At 41.0% G+C, this 14,835-nt stretch overlaps 1 protein-coding gene across 2 annotated transcripts in view; it reads right to left on the bottom strand.

Annotated features, from left to right (window-relative positions):
- ADARB1 (adenosine deaminase RNA specific B1) overlaps positions 1 to 14,835 on the bottom strand; it is a 171,195-nt gene that overhangs the window by 42,418 nt on the left and 113,942 nt on the right. For both annotated transcript variants that reach the window (XM_032804117.2, XM_075069901.1), the window contains exons 5-7: positions 9,329 to 9,497; positions 8,582 to 8,730; positions 7,660 to 7,828 (exon numbers count right to left, since the gene is read on the bottom strand). In XM_032804117.2, the coding sequence (XP_032660008.1) occupies positions 7,660 to 7,828; positions 8,582 to 8,730; positions 9,329 to 9,497 (487 nt within the window). The remainder of the gene's footprint in view (positions 1 to 7,659; positions 7,829 to 8,581; positions 8,731 to 9,328; positions 9,498 to 14,835) is intronic.

The following is a 14,835-nucleotide window of genomic DNA, read 5'->3' as shown; positions in this document are numbered from 1 at the left end:
CTTCCTAAGCTGTGTCATGGAGATCTCAGGGACAGGCCACTGAGAAATACTGACGTAGAGCACTCAGTGGACAGGAGGCATTTGTCAGGCATTCATTTTAATAATCACCAAGGTTAGTCAAGGTTATGTTTAAAAAACCTGTTCGATCAGGCATCAGAATTTCTACTGCTTTGAAATCCTGTCCTAGAAACAATTAGAAAAGGTGCCTAAACATGAAAATGGAAATTAAAAGCTACAATTCAAAGTAGCAGTCCAGCCCTTTTTATAGACTCATAGACTTTAAGGTCAGAAGGGACCATTATGATCATTTAGTCTGACCTCCTGCACAATGCAGGCCACAATCTCACCCATCCACTTCAGTAACAAACCCCTAACCTATGTCTGAGTTATTCAAGTCCTCAAATTGTGGTTTGAAGACCTCAAGCTGCAAAGAATCCTCTAGCAATTGACCCATGCTGCATACTGCAGAAGAAGGTGAAAAACCTCCAGGGCCTCTGCTAATCTGCCCTGGAGGAAAATTCCTTCTCGACCCCAAATATGGCGATCAGTTAAACCCTGAGCATGTGGGCAAGACTCACCAGCCAGACACCCAGGAAAGAATTCTCTGTAGTAACTCAGATCCCGCCCCATCTAACATCCCTTCACAGACCACTGGGCAGACTTTTTCACAGATAAGAGGTTGCAAGTTGCATTATAGTGACTCTCACTATCACCGCTTTGGTTAAGAGTTTACCATTGTTCTCACGACTATTTTTATTAGCTGCTGCTGCTTCTCTTAGAAAAAATAACATCAGTGATGTCATTTTATTTAGAAATCTGGTTACTGAATAGATCCAACAATTAGGAGTTTGCAAGCATAAGGCAAAGATTAAGGTGATTTGCTTGTATGATTCACGCTTTATAGTTAGCTTTTAGAACTACAGAACGGCTGAACCTGCAATTCCTACTCATGCAAGTAGTCCCACTGATTTCAACTGGGCTACTCAACTGAACAAGGAGATGCAAGATTAGATTTTAGATTGAGAGTAGAAATTAGTTCTGGTCTTTCGTATGACCTACCTCTTTATTATTATCTGATTTAATAAAGTTCCATAATCACTGTTTATTTTATGAAGAAGGAATTGCATAGCCTGTAATACAGCTTTTATCTTTATCAGCTATACTGTCAACTAGGGCAGGTTGGAAATTTTCCATCCTGTTTTTCTCTCACTCTCTCTCCATCTCCCCTTTCTTTTTTTTTTTTTCTACTGATAGAAAGTTTGTTTTTTGGCTCAAAGAATTTTTTTTTAAATATATTCCTGCTATGGAAAATTATGATGTTCCATCAACCCCCACCCCCTAACATCTGAAAAATTTCATGTAAAATTGAAAAACATTGATTTAGAAATGTTGCTGCAGAAGCTCATGAGAGTTGTAGTTCAGATGTCTCATGTCCCCTTCTCCTCTCTGGACTGGGTTTTCCAGCTGGACTAGTGTGGACACAGGGTTCATATTTGTCTTGCTTCTGAGATCCCTCCATACCGTCTGGAAATCAGTCTCATGCTCAGGGTGTGCAGAAGAGAGTGCTGGCTCTTTCCTGCTATAGAGTGCCCCTCTCACCTCCTTTGAAAAGACCCTTCTATGTGTCAGTCATTTTCTCAGCCCAAAGGACAAGAGTTTCCAGTTAATACATAATTAAACTCCTACCAGCTGATTGTTGCTGGCAGTGCAGATGTTTCAAGGATTTGATCAGATAAGCAGTTAATATATATACACAAACATATATAACTGCTGTTGTATCACTGACATTACAAATTAATTTTTAAAAAATTCTAATATTTACTCAGTTTGAAGAATTTTCTCTCTACAGCACATTAGGTGAACTTTGCAGAATTACCATATACGTTCCTTTTCCCTTTATTCAGAGTGCACTTTTTATCTGTGCTACTAACACTGCCTCAGCCTTACGCACGTGTTCTTTTTTGTACTTTTTGATTTCTTCTATTTTCAGTCTTTTCACATTTAATATGAGAGAAGGGAAGCCACAGGTTCACATCAGAATCTTTCAAATTAGGGGAGTCATGGTTTCCCTGCTATGCTGTCAAATTTCCGCCTCAAACTAACATATGCCCATGGCCAAGTGGGCTGCAAGCACTTGACATTTCTTCATGTATTTATTTAAACCAATTTCATCTCTGAACACGGGAGAGAAAAATATATGTCTAATTCTGCATCAATACACTAGCACAGATTTTGCCAGTGTACTTCTTGCTGTAACAAGAGGATGGGAATTTATGCTGCAATTTTTAAAAATTGATTATATAGAACACTTGTACTACTCTGGAGCAACAACAGGAATGAGGGCATGTAATTGCAGCAGATGACAAAGTATAATGTTCATGACTCTCTCCCTAACATCCTGTTCTTTATACGGTAATAGAAGTACACAAGGAACTGCTTTACACAATTAACATTCGTAACTTCAGAATGTGCAGTATCAGAGTTTATCTCAGGCATTCTTTGTTTATAGACCTCAGTCTAATGCCGAAACAGCACTGGCTGAACAATGAAATTATATTTACCATACAATGAAAAACTTGATAAAGTGGTATTTCCAATGCCCAAAGTTATTCTTATTAATATGATTTGTGAGATCAACAAATGTGATCAATAAACGTGATAAAATCTTTTGAAGAACCTGAAGGAGAAGAAGGTGATCAGGAACAGTCAACATGGATTCACCAAGGGCAAGTCATGCCTGACCAACCTGATTGCCTTCTATGATGAGATAACTGGCTCTGTGGATATGGGGAAAGCAGTGGATGTGATATACCTTGACTTTAACAAAGCTTTTGATCCGGTCTCCCACAGTATTCTTGCCAGCAAGTTAAAGAAGTATGGACTGGATGAATGGACTATAAGATGGACAAAAAGCTGGCTAGATCGCTGGGCTCAACTGGTAGTGATCAATGGCTCAATGTCTAGTTGGCAGCTGGTATTGAGTGGAGTTCCCCAGGGGTCAGTCCTGCGGTCGGTTATGTTCAACATCTTCATTAATGATCTGGATTATGGGATGGATTGCACCCTCAGCAAGTTCGTGGATGATACTAAGATGGGGAGCGAGGTAGATATGCTGGAGGGTAGGGATGGGGTCCAGAGTGAACTAGACAAATTAGAGGATTGGGCCAAAAGAAATCTGATGAAGTTCAACAAGGACGAGTGCAGAGTCCTGCACTTAGGAAGGAAGAATCCCAGACACTGCTACAGGCTGGGGACTGACTGGCTAAGTGGCAGTTCTGCAGAAAAGGACCTAGGGATTACAGTGGATGAGAAACTGGGGTTGGTCCTGCCTTGAGAGGGGGTTGGACTGGATGACCTTCTGAGGTCTCTTCCAATCCTAATCTTCTATGAGTCTATGATAAGGGAAAGAGCCTAAAAATGATTTACTAGTAATTCTGTTTGTGATAGACTCCTCTAAGCCTTATGGTGCCACCAACTGGGAAGCAAGGAGATAAATGTTGTGTGCCCCCACTCCTGATTATATAGGCCTCAGCCAGTCCCCATCACTCTTGTTAAAGAGACCCGCAGACTAAGAACAGTATGCAAGGTAGTGAGACGAATAATTCACAAATAAGCAATGGCACCAACCTACGACAAACGGAAAGGAGATGACAAGCAGAATTAATAGTATTTTCTTCTATCCTGTGGTAGTGGATTAAAGTCCAGACCGCAGACATCACATGCAGTAACTTCAAAAGGCAGGCATTCCTTACTGTGAGACTGCAAGACCCTGTGGCTGCTGGAGGTCTCCTGAGAACAGACAGTATGCAAAGACGTTCTTGCAGCCATCCAGATATAGGGGAACGAAGGAGAGAAATTTCCAGAACTATAACGTGTGAAAAGAGGGGTACCCTGATAATTACCCTGGCAGGTGACAGAAGTCATCACAGTTAGACTGTCACAGTGGAATAAGATGTAATAATTCAAGTACCAGGGGCTCCGAAGGCAGAAGAGCAAGATGAAAGGTCTAGCTTGAGAAGACCGATACTCAACCTGCACTGCTCCATGGACCACTGACTCTGGGCTGGCCATCTGTTCATTGTGTCACCCCAGCCCAAGAGTCTCACACTGGTGGGGAATACAGAAGTGAGGGATGAAGAGAAGGCGGAAAGAAAGGGTGGATGGAGAAGCCCACCAGTCCAGAGAGACAAACCCAAAACAAGGGTTCCTCCAGAGAAGAGAGGGGGTGCCATATGGGCAACAGGGAAGCTACAAGGGAAACAGGTCCTGAACTTTCTCCACCTCTCAGTGCTTAAGCCTCACCATCATCAAAACAGGGACACAAATACTTCCCTGTCTCAGTGAGATCATGAGGCCTGTCTCATTAGTATCTGAAAAGTCCTAATAGAACTTATACGTTGATATTTGCAGACAAAAAACCGACATGAACATGCAGTTACGGTGCAATGTATATAGCAGTACTGTAAGGGTAAAAACCACTACCGGAATGTTTTAGTTATCTCAAAAGAAGTCTCACAAACCTAGGAAATTCAACGTAAGGTTATACTTAAAAGAAATCTAAACATGTTACTGTATGGAAATGCACAGCGAAGGCACCCAAGCAACCCTAACTCTGCACTATAGCACACCATGCAATAACCACATGATAATGATCAATCCATTTTAGTGTCTGTGATCCCAGACTGCATTAACCTGATTTTTAAAGACTCAGTTTTTTCATATCTTTTCCTCTCATGATGTCACTATAGGGTAGCATTAAGGTTGGGTGTCCTGTCTCGGAGCTCTGCTCTTTCACCCTCTCCTTCCAGCCTGAAGCAGAGCTCTCAAGATTTCTTGCCTCCTTTTCTTCTCTAGTGACCCTGAAACAAGGAAATAGAGTGAAAGGGGCAGCGAGAAGGAAAGAATAGGAGACTCAGGAGAAAAGGCAAACAATGTCAGTAAGAGGATTTTCTGGCTGAGGCTAAGTGATCAGGGCCAGGGCTTCACAACTCTTTGCTTCACAGTAGTGGGCATCATCATGCTGTTTGTCTCTTAATCTATGGATGTAGGATGACAGAGGATTGATATAGAACAATATGATCTTGTGATTAGCATTCAAATACAAGAGAGTCTTTGGATGTTCAGATCTCCTTGGGAGGATATCCCTATGGAGCAAAGAGTTATCGAGGTTGGTAATGGAATATCTGCAGCTCGAGAGACTCAGGCAGGTGTAAGTGAGGTGAGCTAATTTTGATGAGTGGTGGGCTTAGCTTCCCACTATCACAGAATATGGTCAAAGGTCTGCACTGAGTTTGCAGCACTGATTGCTCCAGACTTCTTCATTGTGAAGGCCGGAGAGAAGACAAGAATAGAGAGGATAAAAGCATGAATGGATAGCAGCACTTCCTAGAGGCCTGCAGCATTCTTAACAGGCTCATAGCTGAGCCAGCCCAGGAGCAAGCTGCTACTGAAGGACCAGAGGCAGAGGACAGGGCTGTAATGTTGTAGCTTAGTTTAGAATATACAGAGGGAGCTGTTCAGGAGCCAGAAAGTTTTATCAATGAGGTGCCCATATGACCTTTTATGGGCAGAGTTAACTCAATAGTCTTTGTCAGACTAGAGGATTTATTATGCAAGTAATCTTTATCTTTACCAAAATTCATCAAGTTTGAACATAATGTTACTTTTGTATCATTACTGAACAGTTTTTATGCATTAAATTATTTCAGTAATGCAAATAGTTTCATATCTTTTGTTAAATCCCAATAAAAAACCAATGGCATCTGCAATTTGTTAGTAATGGTATGGTACTGAATACTGGAAATTACATAGTAATGAACCCATTAAAGTGAAATTGGCAGAACATGACTATAAATGTAAACACTGGAGCTCCTTACTCCTCATACAGCATCTCCTCTATGTGTCTCAGGGTGCATGTGCTTTCTTTAGTGACACACTCAAATTTTTACTCTGGTTATCCCCCTGGATTACAACAACTAGCTATGAGAGAGTGACCTGGGTTCTGTTCTGCGTCACCCAGAATCAACTCTGGCTGAGTAATCTGTTTTGTTTTTTAACTGGTGACAAATACAAACACAGTTTTCATGTCTCAGATGGAGTTTACGGAGTTGGCAGTTAGGTATGCCACCTTGAATTGTAAGCTAGGAAATTTGCTTGGCCAGTCATTATAAAGAATAAATAAGGAATGCACATGTCATTCTTATGGAATCAATTTTCAGTGTGTAACCATATTTTAATCAGTGGATATTCCGGAGCCAGTATGAAATGGAGGTTTGTAAGTAGTGTAACATTTTTAAAATTGAGCTTTTACCCTGTCCCAACATGGTCTGGACTTATTCATAGAAATTTAACATATAAAATCATACTTTTCTCACGTGCTATAGGAACCCTGATGGTTCTCCCACAAGGAGAATGAAGAGTCAAGCAAGTAGATCTCTCTCTGTGGTTTTAATTCTCATATAGCGCTTATACAGCACAATGAATAGGTTCAACCCACTTTGTATTTTACAAATGTATTTAACAATATTTTAATCAATTAATCCTGGTTTGATAAAATGCATAAACTACTTTTTATTAAAAAAATAAAAGGACATGAACAATATCCTCAACTAAGAAAGGCTGCTATTTCTTTTATGTGATTTGTAGGACGCTATGGGGTACTGTGAAAATGTAGTGCTGATTTGAAAAGCCAGCTTGCATTTTCCTGAAATTTCCCTGAGATTGCTACACTTTCCAGAGGACACAGGTGTTTAATTTTGGGAGCATGGATTGGTTGAGCTTGTCTGTTTAAATTTTACCAAAATCTTTAACTAATGAAAGAGTACAATAACTAAAAAAAAAATAAAAAATCAGTGTCACATTTTCCCAAATGAAAACACTACTTTTACTGGAAGATTTTCCAGTCATTCAATTTTTTTTAAAAAGGTCACTTTTAAACTGTATCAACCAAGTAATAGGTTCTTAACTAACGATGTTTTGCCATTTAAAATGATAGTGTACATTTACACTTACATATGCCGTATATAGACATATCTACAACACATTGGAATAGTCTATATTTTGATAAAAGTTGTGTACAAGTATGACTTACATAACATACTAATGAATTTTATATTTTGCCAATACCATATTATGTCTAATGAAACTGCATGTTTTAATCATCATCAAGATATTAACAATACAAAATGAGGCAGATATAACAAAGTAGCAAATTAGGTAAATTAGAGTATATGGCACTCTACCACCTTGAAGAGAGAAAATATGCTTGTGGGATAAGCTTTGGATGGAATAAATGATTGATGTTCTTCTTGGGCCTGAGCCTCACCACTGAAGCCAATGGGAATGTTGTCATTGACTTCAATGGGAGCAGAATCAGAGCATCTAATCTCATGCTGGGGGGCTAGACAACAAGCTTGATCTACAGCCCCTACAGCCACCTCCCGGGTCAACTAATGAATGATTCAGACAAGACACTGTTAACATGACATCTGAAAACAATGTTGAATTTCCATCCATCCAGATGTTCAGGCTAAGTGGAAAGCAGATATTAAGTACGCCCTCCAGCGACCTATGTTTTAGGATGCAAGCTGTAACCAGGGTCCCCATTTTCAGAATAAAACCAGAATAGTAGGGAAGAGAAGCAAACACTTAATATCTTACCTAGCTATCTTGTCACTGCAAGACATAGTAAGCAGTCTCTCTCCCTGTAACACTCCATCCCACGTCTGGATGGTAGTAGTAGATCGGACTGGAATTGTCCCTTCTCCAGATTCTATTTTTGTCCGTAGCTGTCCCCTTGCTTTACGGTTTGGATGTCTGTCTCCCTGATCTAAGTGACAAAAATTGTTTTAAGTCAATTGAGAAACAACTGTACAGAAGGCAATATATTTTTATGCTGGTAACCATCTTGGAAAAGGTCACAAAGTTTGGAACCAATTTCAATTACTCATTTAAATTTAGCTATAGCATCAAATATCTTTCTTGTATACAATATTCTCCAAAATATATTTGCTATTAAACCAAGCTTTTCAGGAAAGAACATTTCAAATATGGTATTTAGTTCTGAAGTTCAGTTCTGGGCATTTCAGTGCTAGAATGAAATTAACAAATCATTGTAGTTTAGCTATGTTGGTCCCAGGATATTAGAAAGACAAAGTGGATCTATTACTGGATCAATTCTCTCACTGATAGATGTTGGTCCAATAAAAGATATTACCTCATTGACTTTGTCTCATTAATAAATCAGGAAATTCAGAGAACAGCAACAAATATTATTAAAAGGCAACAATAATGACGAAGTCCAATGAGTTCCATAAAGACACACTGTGACTTATTGGCTTATCCTTAACAGAATCCAGGATCTTCCCAGCTCTAGCCTAAATGACCAGTTTGTCTGTTTATATTTAGTTTAAAGTAAATGGTCCAGATTTCCAAGAAGAGATCTTTCTTCCAAAAATAATAATAATAATAAAAAAAATCCATATACAAAAGGCCAGAATTAAAATGACTGCTTACTTCTAACATTGCCATTTGTCTGTAATCAATTAAACTCTAAGCAATTCCTTTATAGCTAGAATCATACCCTCTTGTGCTGCTTCATGTGGTGAGAAAATCCTAGCATCTCCACATGGAGAGGTGCTGATATAGAGATGAAATTGCACATTTTCTTTCAGTTTAAATCCGCCTCGTTCAGACTTGATAAAGATGGATTTTTGTTGATCTTCTTTATTACTGGAATATAAACAAAGAAGAGAACTGTAGTCAAAACCTGAAGAGAAACAAATGCAGGAGATTAAGCCCAGTCTAACTTACTATACATTAAAATGATTAAAGTAAGGCATCAAATGTGGTACCTAAGAGTTACTACAAATCATACAGAAAGAAAAGAAGTTAGAAACAAGAAATAAAGAGTATTTGACATTGCCCAGTGAACTTATAAAGCACCATTAGTCAATGAAACAAAACTATACATTTGCTAGTCCATTTGATGGCATTTTAATTTTATTTCCACTAATTCAAAGAACAGTTGAATAACTAAAATGTATTTACACTTTAAAGAACTACATGATTAACTCATAACTCACTATTTCTGAACCATAATAAAAATATAAGAGTTCAATATGGTTATAGATATTCCTCATTAAATGAGTCTTTGTTAAACTCACACTTTATAACAGGGACCAGAGTTTTCAATTTAAAATTTCAGTAGCTTCAGCTGTTTTTTATGATATTTTTTTCAGTGGGACTCCTTAGCTTTGTGTTATGATTCAAGTAATCATCAGATAGACAAATGATGTTCATAGCACAATCTCAGCCTCCTTAAGCTTACCTTACAAACAGCTCAAGTTGTGTGTAAAGAAATTTAAGCAGGCACCTGCGAGATATAATTTCTGCATGGCAATCATTTAATGCAAGACCACGGTCACTCATGTATTCTCCATTTATGCATTTTGTCCCTGTGGAAACACTTATAACCTGGGCATCCTTCACATCTGTACCTGGGAAACAAATTTCAGAAAGAAAACATAATTAACTGCATACAAATTTAATAACTGACTTAAAAGAATGTGTTTGAATTCCAAAAAATAAAGTACTTTTCTTCAAACATTTTCTTTATAAAAAAAAGCTTCAAACTGAAAGTGGAGGTTACTTACCTGGAACTGGAGGTTCTTCGAGATATGTGGTCCCTATCTGTATTCCACTGAGGGTAAGGTGCATGTGCCATATGCCCAGAGCCAAAGCTTTTCAAAGTAATAATGTCCGTGGGTCCATGCATGTGCCCTTACATTGCCTCATGATTTCGACTAAGGTGGTAAAGGGCAGCAGGGCTGGCCTTAGGGGTGTGTGACTGCCCAGGTGCCGTGGTCAGGGGGTGCTGTGCGCAGTGCAGAGGTGTGTGCTGCTGGTGGGAAGGGCAGCACCTGGAGCAGTGAGTGACAGCAAGGAGTGCTGCGCATGGGTGGAGCTTCAGGGGGCATTGCCCCCCTCCCAAACTCACAGAGGCAATGCATGTGTTGGGGGGGCACGCCCAGATTTCTTCCTGCTTCCTCCCCATGGAGGAATGTGTTCAGGGGGGTGAGTGGTGACACTTGTAGCTCCTGGTGTTGCTGCCCACCCCCCTGAATGTTCCTCTGGACTAGGGGTGGGGGGGAATGTACAACAATACCAGGCTCTCTGTGCGTCCAGGTCACTTTCCCCACCTCGGCTGTGTAGTATCAGGAGCTGCTCTCCTGCCCTCCCTTATGCAGCCCACGTGGGGGAAGTGATCTGGACACAAGGAGCACCTAGCTTTGGAGGGAATGCAGAGGACTAGGGGAGAAGGGGCACAGAAGGGGAGTGCAGGGGTTAGGAGAGAAGGAGGTGCAGGAGGGGTTAAGGGAGAAGCGGTGCAGAAAGGTTTGGGGGATAAGGGGCACAGGAGGGGACTGCAGGGGTCAGGAGAGATGGGCGTGCAGGAGGGGTTAAAGGAGAAGGGGTGCAGAAGGGTTTGGGGGAGAAGGGACACAGGACGGGAGTGCAGGGGTTAGAGAGAAGCGGGTACAGGAGGGGTTAAGGGAGAAGAGGTGCAGATGGGTTTGGGAGAGAAGGGGCACAGGAGGGGAGTGCAGGGGTTAGGAGAGAAGGGGGTGCAGGAGCGGTTGGAGAAAAGGGGTTATTCACTATGATAGTTATTACTGTATATTTTACAAATAATTTCAGCTATACATTTCAGATTAGATGCCTGAAATTACACTCAGTTTTATCAGTGACACCATCTCTCAGCTTCTCTGCACCAGCACAAAATGAGTCCATTTCCCTCTCCGTCTGCCTAGGTTCTCTCCTTCCCTTATTCTCTTCTTGGGAGTATGCAGAAACCTACCAGCAGGAGCCAAAGATTTGATCCTGAAACCTTGACGCTGTAAGGTGTCCTTATTCACACACTTAATCTCATTTAATTTAGGAAGGTTCCAGGATCTGTCCCCAGCTACTGCTGCAGCTCAGCAGTTCAGAGTTTTTGAGCAGCACTCTATTTGTGTTGATTTGTCTGCAAATATTATAATGTTTTGCTGCCGTCAGAGGAATACAGAACGATTCTATGCTCTACCATACAGTCTTTGTATCCTGAAGTAAAATCATATATGGCAGACTCCTATTGGCTATATACAGCACATGTTGCAAGAGATAAAGCGTATCTTCTTGCTGATTCTGAGACAGACATTGTAGATGTGCAATGCTGTTAAAGCTAGAATGTTAGAATTTGCACAGGAATTACCCTACAAATTAATTCCTAATAAAGGTAATTTCTTCAGAATAAGCACTGGAATAATCTTTTGTAATACTAATTAGCCTAATCAAGTTATTTTTGTTAAGATTGTTTAATAACAGACAATATATGTCCAAGTCCAAAATGTATATCCTTGATGCCATTGTTTTTGCATTTCTTTATATATTTTTACTATTGCTTTTTGTTTTTTAGCTAACATAGAAGTTGCTGGGTGGTTGCTATACAATTATAAGAAGAGAACCCAGGCGAACCATGCGCTGTATGTTGTGTTGTGTTTGACTGATTATCGTGAATATGTTTTTTAAGCCTTAATCTCCTGAGACTCCAAGTCCACAGCTACGGATACTGGAAATTCCTGGAGTAGGTGATGGAGTGCTCACCCTGTTTTACAGGACTTTGTAAAAGAGTGCTCTTCTGCTTTAGATTACTTACCTCCCACTTCTTTTTAAAATTACAAATACAAAATCAAAACAGGTAAAATAAGTCTTTATCCTATTTGTTTGTTTAAAATATTAATTCTGCAATTACAGACCAGCAAGAAGGAAAGCTGATCTATAGAGGATTCTTTCTCATGGCACTGTATTAAATCACCTGGACAGAGAGGATATATGAGACAAGTTCTAGGAAGTAACATCTTTTATGCTGTACTGAAAGATTTGTTGTTCTGTATAGCATTTTGAAGTTGAAACTTTCCCTCCCCAAATCATGTGATGTGACAGTGTGACAAATTTCTTGTAACTTAGCAGTTCTCCCACAGCCTCAACTATGTCCCAAGCGAACTCTGGAACTCAACCCATTTAAGGGTACGTCTACACTGCACGATTATTTCGAATTAGCTTAAACCGATATTACAAAACAGATCTAATAAAATCGGTTTAGCGCGTCCACAGTGGGATCCCGAAATCGATTGTTTGCGTCCATGGTCCAAAGCTACCATCGATTTCAGGAGCGGTGCACTGTGGGTAGCTGTTCCTCAGCTATCCCATAGTTCCCACTTCCGTGTTGAGAGCACAGTGCCTGATGGGGCAGAAAACACTGCCCCGGGTGGTGCTGGGTACAGCCTCACCCCTCCCTTTGTGAAGGCAGCAGACAACCCTTTGGCGCCTTTTTCGCGGAGTGCATTGAGCAAACGCCATAGCACAGCAATCTTTCCCTTTTTTTTTTCACGTGGTGGTGGGGGGAAATAAACTGAGGAGCTGTTCCCTGAACCACGCCAGACACTGTGTTTGAACCTACAGACAATGGGAGCTCAGCCAAGAATGCAAATAATTTTCAGAGACTGCTGTGGACTGTGGGATAGCTGGAGTCCTCAGTACCCCCTCCCTCCCTTCATGAGCGTCCATTTGAGTCTCTGGCTTCCCGTTACGCTTGTCACACAGCGCTGTGTATCCTGGAGTTTTTTATTCAAACGCTTTGGCATTTCGTGTTCTGTAACGGAGCTGGATACAACAGATTTGTCTCCCCATACAGCGATCAGACCTAGTATCTCCCGTACGGTCTATGCTGGAGCTCTTTTTCGATTTCAAACTGCATCGCCAGCCGTGCTGATCAGAGCTCCACGCTGGGCAAGCAGGAAATGTAATTCAAAAGTTCGCGGGGCTTTTCCTGTTTACCTGCCCGCTGCATCCGAGTTCAGATTGCTGTCCAGAGCGGTCAGTGCTGCACTCTGGGATGCCGCCCGGAGGCCAATAACGTCGATTTCCGTCCACACGAACCCTAATCCGAGTTATCACTATCGAATTTAGCGCTACTCCTCTCGTTTGGGAGGAGTTCCGAAATCGATTTAAGGAGGCGGTAAAATCGATATTAATGACGACGTCATGTGAACGGATACAGCGTTAAATCGGTATATCGGCCATTAAACCTATTTAAAGTCGCAGTGTAGACCTGGCCTAAGAGTTCTTTTCAAGAGGGGAATGGGTAGCCCTTTGTTCTGAATCCTCCCTTATTTGTGAGGTTTTCTGTAGTCTGTGATTTTCAGGAGCATTTTACCTGATGGCTACTCTCTTACCTACAACTTTTCAATCCTTAAAGTGTCCTGTGGAGTTCATCTTTCATCAGTAGGGCAGTAATAACTCCTACCGTTGAGTCCTGAAATAACTACCAATCAGGGGAGTTTCAGCTGTCTCCAGCTCCAGGTTCAGTTAGCTATGTAAGCAGCAGAGAACATTTTTGCCCAGCTACTACACAATGAGAATAGGGGTGTCATGGGAAGCCTTCCAGTCACTCCAGAAGACCCTTCCAGAATTCAGGAGGCAGTAGATCTTGGGGAATAATCCTTTGGTGCCTCTTGAAGATCCTGGAAAGAGCAGGTGGGGAAAAAACAGGCCAGCTTCAGAAAGCTCTTTAAGGTAAGGGGACAAACTAAGGCCTGATAGGAGAAGAGAGATGGAAGTGAGATGAGGGATTGAATCTAGGTTGAAATTCCAAAACTCAGCCCAGTTTCATGAATCTTCTGGCAGAGCAGGGAAAAGTTTTCTTTACAAAGAAGAGTGTTACCTAGTTTCAGGTTACAATGCGAATAACATACTTAGCCTAAGTGATTAAAAGTAAACAATTTTAGATGCCAGTCCAGCAAACCATTCAAACGTGCTAACTTTAATATGTGAGTAGTTCCATTTAAGTCAGCAAGACTATTATGTGCTCTGTTGTTTTCCTTTGTACTGTTGATGGATCACCACTTCAATGGGGTTTCATGCAGGTCCATGGCTTCACCTGAACCAGTCTTGTTCCAGGATTAGGGTACAAGGGAATACTGAATGTATTTGGTCTGATATTAGCCCCACGTGTGTTTTCACAAAACTGACAAACTGTTTGCCAATCTCTGTAAAGCAGAGGCTCAGAATGGGTGGAATGATTGTGCAGATTAGGCTTGAAAGGCACAGGCACAGCACTCACACATACTCTGCTTGGTTGTAAACAGTACTTTAAGGCTCTGGATTTCATACAGTGTAATATCAAGTCATTCATATGGAGAAAATCTGATTATAGCCTATTTTTGAAAGTAATGTTCTGTGGTATTTAGAGTGATTTCTTAGTAAAAAAAAAGAGACATTTCCTCTGAGACAGAGTGACAGAAAGCTAAGTTCCAGTTTGTAGAACTTGGCCCCATGGAGGTAGATGGTAGCATTTCTTCTCAGCGTATGACAACATCCCTCAGGTGGTGCATGACCAGGATTCATCACCAAGCTTGGTTCACTGATTGGATTATTAGCTTCCCTGGCCTGGATGGGCTACTGACAGGGAGGGCGACATGAGTGCTGATCCATGCCTCCCCAGGTAGCATTTAAGAAGGTCATGTTTGGTTTAATAATTAGTCTTAATATAAGGCACTGACCCATTAAAAGAAACTAGAAAGTATGCCAGGGAAGTAAAATATTAGGACCACAGGAAAGATACAATTAGATTTTTAAAACTGCGACTAGCAAACCAGGTTTTTGAAAAGACGGTTACTCACCTTTGTAACTGTTGTTCTTCGAGATGTGTTGCTCATATCCATTCCAGTTAGGCGTGCGCGCGCTGCGTGCACGTTCGTCGGAGAAACTTTTACCCTAGCAACACTCGGTGGGCCG

Source organism: Chelonoidis abingdonii, chromosome 10 (genome assembly GCF_003597395.2).
Source record: "Chelonoidis abingdonii isolate Lonesome George chromosome 10, CheloAbing_2.0, whole genome shotgun sequence".
Lineage (NCBI taxonomy): Eukaryota > Metazoa > Chordata > Testudines > Testudinidae > Chelonoidis > Chelonoidis abingdonii.
Note: the sequence above shows the minus strand (reverse complement) of the source record. Positions and strands in the feature narration are given on the sequence as shown.